The 7,993-nt window shown below is 30.0% G+C and overlaps 1 protein-coding gene across 1 annotated transcript; it reads right to left on the bottom strand.

Moving 5' to 3' along the window:
• Positions 1-5,639: 5,639 nt before the first annotated feature.
• On the bottom strand, positions 5,640-7,776 carry LOC145091845 (fasciclin-like arabinogalactan protein 15). The gene is made up of 3 exons (XM_079029664.1): positions 6,320-7,776; positions 5,931-6,056; positions 5,640-5,842 (listed from the first exon to the last, which is right to left on the bottom strand). Exons 1-2 carry the CDS (start codon positions 7,626-7,628, stop codon positions 6,001-6,003), a joined length of 1,365 nt encoding a protein of 454 aa, XP_078885790.1. The 5' UTR covers positions 7,629-7,776; the 3' UTR covers positions 5,640-5,842; positions 5,931-6,000.
• Between the last annotated feature and the right edge of the window lie 217 nt (positions 7,777-7,993).

Genomic DNA, 7,993 nt, shown 5'->3' with positions numbered 1-7,993 from the left:
ATATTTTGGGACGTTACAAAAACTCTTATATTTTTTGAAATTTTTTAATCTAATAGACTATAACCATCAAACCGTTGAGAATCGATTACCTAACATATTGGTTATCTAGTGTTTACGGAGCTCAAAACCTTAAATTAAATATTTTAAAAAATATAATGATTTTAACGAACAAAAAAACTAATATAATGGTTTTTAAGAATTTGATGAAAATATATTGGGTTTTTCTAAGGTTTTCTTTATGATTAACTCACTACCTAGTGATTAATAATCTTTCCTTGTTAAATAAATATATAAATAATAATTATGTTATCATCTTATCATACATCATACATACTTATAAAGCTAGCATTTTTTCTTGAATCTCATGCATTTGAAACCCCAATTTTTTAACTTTCTCAAACCACATTCATTTGAAACCCCATTTTTTTAACTAATGCAACTCAAAAGTTTTCTTAATTATGATTTAATACTCAAAAGTTTTATAACTTATATTATGTTTAATTAGCATTTAATGAAAAATTTACTATAAAAATGTCAATTTTTTGTGTCATTTGTGTTATATAAAATCTTACATGTAAGAAGGATGTCATAACATCAATGTTTTGCTTGGAATATCTTTCAACCAAAACAACTGAAACTTTTCTATTCTTTCTTTATATTCAGTTTCTCATTTAATCATTATATGTGATTTGTATATATTACTCAATCTTGAATGTGACTCCCCAAACATCAATGTTTTGCTTGGAATATCTTTCTGATTCTTGTTTTTCAAAAAAAATATTTTGATTGCAGGTTAGTGAAAAATTGTCATCAAGTTTCTATGGTTGAATGATGTTAAATGAAGAAAGAAGATTCAGAAAACGGATATAATTTTTTTTGTTTGAGCAAAGTTGATGAATATTAGTTTTTTCTTTTGATTTAAATGTATGTTTATGTAACATTTTTATTTATATATTCAACCACTCAATGCTCTTATATATTTGATTGTAGTTTTTCTATTATGATTATGTTTATTTTATATTATTTTTTTGTTAGGTTGTCCTACACAACATATTTAAAAGATAACATAATTTTTAACATTTGATATCTAATTATGATAGACTTATCATGATATGTTCTTCATATGAAAGTAATTTATCCATATTACTACGACAAGAATTACATATGACATTTACGAATATATATATATATATATATATATATATATATATATATATATATAATATGTGATTTGTTTGACATGTATATGCACCTATGTATGTTATAAATTTATATTTAAATATCTTTATGTTTAATAATTGAAGGGATTAAAATGATGCATCAAAACCAATTATTTAGACGAATATTCTAATAATAATAATAATAATAATAATAATAATAATAATAATAAATACACATTTCCAAGTATCGCATTCATTTGAAACTCACATTACAAATCAAGAGTTTTCTAATTTATGTATATTTATTAGTTACAACTTAAGAATTTTTAACTTATGATTATTAATTAGTAATCACTAATCACTAATAACTTTTTATTTTCCTTTATTTTATAAGATTGTAAAGTTTTGCTCATTAAAAACATTAATGTATTTGAAGAGATTTATGATTTAAATATGAAGAGTTAATAAATGTTATAATAGATGTTTTAGTGTTTTTATGTTATTAAAAGTTATAGTGTTTATTTTTTCATATTTTTTATTATTCGATGTATATATATCTTTTTTAATACAAATGTTATAATAGATGTTTTTCTATTTTTATGTTTTTAAAAGTTGCAGTTCATATTTTTGTTCATACGTTTTGTTACCTGTTATATTATCATTCATTTGATATATAATTTAAACAATTTTAAACGGTTTATAAAATTATCAAATAGTTGTATATAATATATATCACAATGACTTAAAAATTAAAATGTTTAATAAAACTAATATGGTAACTATATGTTTGCTTTACTAGTAACATTTTGTTTCAAAATAGAAATATTAAATAATAATTTAGTAAAAGTTATTATTTTAACTATATAATTCTATTCTCGCGCAACGCGCGATAATTCGCCTAGTTAATTTTATATGTTTAGGTTATATGATGGCTAAGTTGGCCAACCTCAACACCTTTGAGGTCTAATGAACATCCTCCCGCCTCCATATAGTGTTAAGAGAGGTGGAGATAATAATATCTTACAAAGTTTTGTGAAGGATAGTATGTACCTTTTTTTTTCTCTAGCAGAAATTGGTTTAAAGAATTTTTTTTTTATTAAAACGTGGATCAAAACAAAGCTTAAAATATACTGAATGGTAAAAAAAAGTTTATTATTTGGTTTGAAATTTGTTAAAGGTTAAGGTATAGATCTGCTTTAAAAAAGTAATAACTGGTTAAATTCTAGAAATAATTTTGGGATTGGTTTCGATTTAATGACAAAATTATCCCAACGAGTCAATTAAAATATAATGTTTTTGTTTAAATGTTATGCTTTATAAAATTATTTTGTTTATTTATTAAAAATGAAAAAAAATGACATGGAAAATTAAAATGGTGTGGTGTATGGTGCTGTTTTCGTAGCAAAGAGGCGGAAGGTGGTGAAGCAAAAATATGTGCGGAGAGAATGGCCTATACTATACCCACCGGCCTTAAACTCGAAATTACATTTTCAATATAAATCAAAAAATATTAATAACATAAAGCTGGAGCTAAAACTTTTATCATATTTTTTATTATTAAAAAATATTTGCTTACATTTGTTATGATGACCTTTTTTATGCGATTTTATCTAGAGATTAAGATGTATTCAAATAATTAAATATTTTATTATGTATGAGTACATTTCCATAAAAACAAAGGTTTTGAAAGAAAATCATTAAGTATATTTTCAACAATAAAGAAAACAATAACCTTTGTTGTCCACCGACACATTAACACCCCCTTTTGCCCATTTCTATTTTATATTTAAAATGAAAAAGGGTCTTATAAAATGAAATATATGGTCGCTTTCTTTATGACTTTCCTAACAATCACTCTTTCAGTCTTTCTTGAATTCTTGTCCAATTGTATTTGTAATTTGTCTTCTTTTTCCATTGTGACATAACATCTTTCATCTTCCTAATCCAAAGTTACTCATCTCCTTACAAAAATATAATTAAAAAATTTAGAAAATAAACATGACTGATTCATAAAGTTTTCAACAATGTTCCAATATTGATCTCATAACAAATATGGTAACTCCAAATAACAAGCCAGGTGCATGACTTCTTTATATTTGTTATTTAGTTTTTCTATAGTTTTTAATATACAAATTTTTTAGTATTAACCTAAACGAAAGTAAATAGAGTCTGTATTCCAATTTTTGGGTTTAAAAACATTCGAAGTTGATCTAATTCGACTTAATTTTCTATCTAAGCTTATTTGAAATAACTAATAAGAGTTCAATAAAACATATGGCTATTTGCATAATAAAACTACTGACATTATTATTTCCATAATAAACTTATACACACACATTGGAGTTACTTTGGAATCCAGTTATTATATTTATAAAAACAGTTATATTAAAAACTATAGAAAAACTAAATATTATATAAAATAAAATATTAATTAAATGATAAAAATAAAAATGAAAAAGAAGGTAGATGTTTTGAGTTATTGATATATGAGAAATTGAATAAAAATGTCAAATCAAATAATGAATGTGCTAATAGAAATTCTCATGGTGCCAATATCAATTGTCTTTCCTCACCAAATTATCGCATCTAAAATCTTTAATGTAGTTGGAATTATAAAGCAACATCATTTTCTTCACTCCTATTATGTGGGACTAAGCAAAAGCAAAAAAAAAAAAAAAAAAAAAAAAAAAAAAAACTACAGCTTTACCAAAGCAAAGTGACAAATAATGTAATACTCTTAACAATAAGGCATGAAACCAGTGAAACCTTTTTTAGCTTTAACTTCTTGTCTTCATTAACCCTTTTGAGATTCAATCACAATCACCAAGTGTTATTGTCATCTGGGCTTACTTTTACAGTATTAGACTCGTGGTTTTATTTCTTAATACCAATGTGTAATATGGACTAAAACATTTTGAGTTGTAAAAAGTCACGTCTAGATCGGAACTGATTATAGTATTTTTAGTCGATTGTATTCAATTTTATACTGGAGTCATCAGTACTCCTAATTTGAGTACTTGACTCATGCTAAAATTTGTACATGATGTGCCTTCTTGTATTAAATGAGTTGGTTTGTTATGGAGATCGTTAATTAACACGGATATATAAATAGTTATATGGCATGTTGATTGATGAAATGAGTTATTTCATTCTATGATTATGGATTTTATGGTTAGGTGTATGAAATCATATTACATATATAATTGGTGTCTTATGAAAATTTGTTTCCTGTATTATTGCACATGCATATTTTTGTGAAAATCATGAACTCACAAGATGCATAGCTATTATGCGTACGTATCAACAAGTATTAAAGTTGATGAATCTTCAAAAGGAACGACTAGAGCTGAATGAGCTTTGGGATGACATTAATTAGTCATTTATCTATGTTGATGTGATTTGAATTTAAACTATTGTAAGTTCTAATGTATTAGTATTAACTATTAAGCTTTCATTATGAAATATCCACTATCTCTCATCCGGTGTATAGATTACAAGTAATATTAGAAAGGGGGTATTAATGTGTTATATCAATTACCAAATTAGCACTAACATAGTAATGTTTGATTTAATTTTCCAATACCGGAAAAAGGGTATCAATTAAATTAATACACATGTAGCATGAGTCCATAAAGTCATCTCACCTTACCTTACATGTGAAGGTGTGATGATTTCCATGAAGAAAAAGCCAATATGTAATTGCCATCACAATCCACCATTATTGTTATTGTATTTGCATTTGCGTTTGAAAGTGACCAATTAACATTATATGCATCTTATAGAAGCTCAACACCTCACATTTCTTATTAAAAAAATTCAATCCAATATAGTAAATACCATCATTAGCAATGATCATTTGTTTGATCTCTTTGGGTCCATATAAGACCTAAAACTTCTTAGCAAAATTTGTTAATTTATTGTTTCCTTTCATTTTCGATCAATAATAAATTGTCATTGAAGTGATTAACAAACTACAACCAGCTATAAGCTACTTGGTTTTTTAAGTTTTTTAAGTTTTTTAAGATTTCATGTTTTGCATCCCAAAAAATTGCTTATAACCCATATTTTTAAAAAAGCTACTTAAATTTTTTTAAGAGCTTTAAAAAATTTCCTAAACATACTCATAATTAATTATAGATAACATAAATTCTTCTCCAGCTTTTTAAATTTTTTTAATATTTAGTCATAATTAATTATAAAAACATATATTCTTCTAAAGCTTTTTAAAAATTTCCGATATCCCATATACTCAACATTAATTATAGTAAACATATATTATTCTAAATTTCATTTTAATTCATTTAATATTTTTCAGCAACCTTACAACTTGTTTTTATGAAACGTTATTTTTATCGACTAGTTTTTCAGCTATTACGCCAAAACATACCCTTAATAGTCATTATCCGTTAATGTAAAATGCAAATAAACATTGCATATTAAAATAAGATCGATATATAATTTTCATCTTTGCTCGGTAGATTAAAAAGACACATTTGTATATTTATCGAAAAACAAAATAAATACATCAAAAAATCATTTATAGTAATTACAGTTTTATAGTAATAAAATAAAATAATTCTTCAAAAAAAAGGCAAACTTTGTTCATCGTCTAGGGAAATGTAATCTGCACCGTCCACTTCCCTTTTATCTATAGTATTTGGACAGAATCTTTCCTAATATAACTGCAACGCAAAAATAATCATATTTATTAAATAATCCATTGTAAATAACAAAAAATTAATAAAAGCATCTTTATAAATAAATACAAACCTTTCTCTGCAACGCTGTATTTGATTTCTTTTCATTTTTTTGTAATTTTCTTTGAATATAAAAAAACAAATTAACAACTCTGTCCAAGTGCTCCAGCTAATGTACATGCCACTTCCATTAATTTCCCTGCATTTAAAAAAATACTATTTAGTCATACAATTCATGATGCATAATTTACAAATCATACTGCACTAAGTACAAGTGGGGTATAGGGTAAGCGAAAGGAATGGCTTCAGTCGATCACAGCTGGGGTTTGTCTGGACTTTTTAATAAGTTGTGGCAAATTGTACAAAAAAGTACAAGTCACTAGTGCACGAGATTAAAGTCCTATTTTGACTCTTGATAATCAAAGAATTTACAAAAAAGCTTTTACGGAATTACGGTTTTACCTCTCCTTTGCTTTGAGACAACCTTCGGCGCCGTCGTCGGTGCCACCTTGCTAGACGGAGTCTCCGTCGTTTCCTCCACCGGAAATAGAACTCCATCAATACCCTGCACTGATATCCTCCCGTCGGTGTAAATATCCGGGTCGAACAAATACGCAGACTCCTCGCCTTGACCGAACTTCACTGACCCATCAGCCTCCTCCGCCACCACCTTATGTGGTAGCCGGAGTGTATCATATCGGACCTTTCCGAACCGCCGTACTGAGTTGTACATACTTTCTTCGGTCTGATACTCCGGTATTATATGATAGTACATTATCTGCTCCGGTGCACCCGGGTCACTGAGTTGGTCGGTGGTAAGTTTAGCCATGGCTTCATCGTTGGGTGCCAACACAGTTAAAACATAACCCTCAGACACTAATTTCCCCATCTCCGTCGCTAACGACGTTAGATTTACCAGTATGTCTGCTAATTCGTTGTAGCCACCGTAATGGAGTAGCGTTTGGATGAAATCTTTCACCTGGCTCTCGCCGTCGAAGTGGTGGCGGGGACCACCGGGACCTGGGGCTGGAGCTGGGGCTAGAGAAGGGCCCGGGGCCAATGCGTCGTATACCGGAAGTGCCGGTGGGGCACCGGCAGGAGCTGGAGTAGCTGATTTCTTTAAACGGTGGGTTCTCGGATCCACAACAGGAGCTCCTTCCGGTAAAACAGCAGAAATAGAACTCAAACTCCTTCGCCGATTGAAATCTTCTTGCACCGATCGAGGAACCAACAACCGCTCAATCCCATGGATCAACCCGTCGGCTCGGATGACGTCATCGGGACGAACAACTCTAGCTAGACCACCGACCATTTTCTCGCCGGAATTCCCTCGTGTCAACGGCAAGCGGTTGTCGGATTCGTCAACACAAAGCGTCTGATGGTGAACAACTTCTTGTTCAGGCCATTCCTTTGCCCCAACCCGAGACGGAATTATATGGTAAAGCAATAGATTCTGTAGAGACTTGAGATTCCGGGGCTCAAGCAAGAAGCGTTTGAACTCAGGATCCATTTGTCTCTCAAGAGCTTCATTATTGGGTGCGAAAATGGTGATGTTGTGATGCGAAACCGCTTGCTCCAGCGTCTGTAGAAGAAGTGCTTTCTCAACGAGCTCCGATAGCTCTGTGTAGTGTGAATCGAGAAGTGCTACCAGAACCGAGTTGGAATTAATCTGGGTAGAACTAGATTTGGGGTTTTGTGCCGTCAATGCATTTACATTAATGGCGAGAAAGAAGACGATGAGGTTTAATGCACCATAGATCTGAGAATCCATGGCGCCTAAGTGGGAGAAATTTACAAGATTACAGATTACCTGAAGAAGATGATGATGAACTTGACTACTTGAGATTCGAGAACACTTTCTTTCTATAGATTTGACGAAAATGTGTGTCGTGTTTTTATAAAATTTTGCACTTTCCCTTTGCTAAAAACTGGTTTCTCTCTCTATAGGGTTTGAGTGGAATTAAATGGAAGATGGGATTAAAACAGCGGGTTCAGGTGGTAAGATGAGAGAGAAAGACGAAACGGCAAGCGGTGGTGTCGTTTTATGAGTTAGGAAGGGAAAACACAGGCTGGCTGACAGGATGGGTCCCACACGGTGGACAAAAAGGCTTTTTGCGGTTCTTGTATGGCTTCCCA

Source organism: Lactuca serriola, chromosome 1 (assembly GCF_051521515.1).
Source record: "Lactuca serriola cultivar US96UC23 chromosome 1, Lser_US96UC23_V15, whole genome shotgun sequence".
Classification (NCBI taxonomy): Eukaryota; Viridiplantae; Streptophyta; class Magnoliopsida; order Asterales; family Asteraceae; genus Lactuca; species Lactuca serriola.
The sequence above is the reverse complement of the archived record's forward strand: the minus strand, read 5'-3'. Positions and strand labels throughout refer to the sequence as shown.

What these genes read in the sequence shown, in the direction of transcription:
- LOC145091845 (XM_079029664.1), bottom strand. Translation starts at nt 7,628, where the DNA reads ATGGATTCTCAGATCTATGGTGCATTAAACCTCATCGTCTTCTTTCTC. An exon ending in TGTCTCAAAGCAAAGGAGAG is followed by an intron (nt 6,057 to 6,319) that starts GTAAAACCGTAA and finishes TTTTAAATGCAG; the next exon opens with GGAAATTAATGGAAGTGGCA.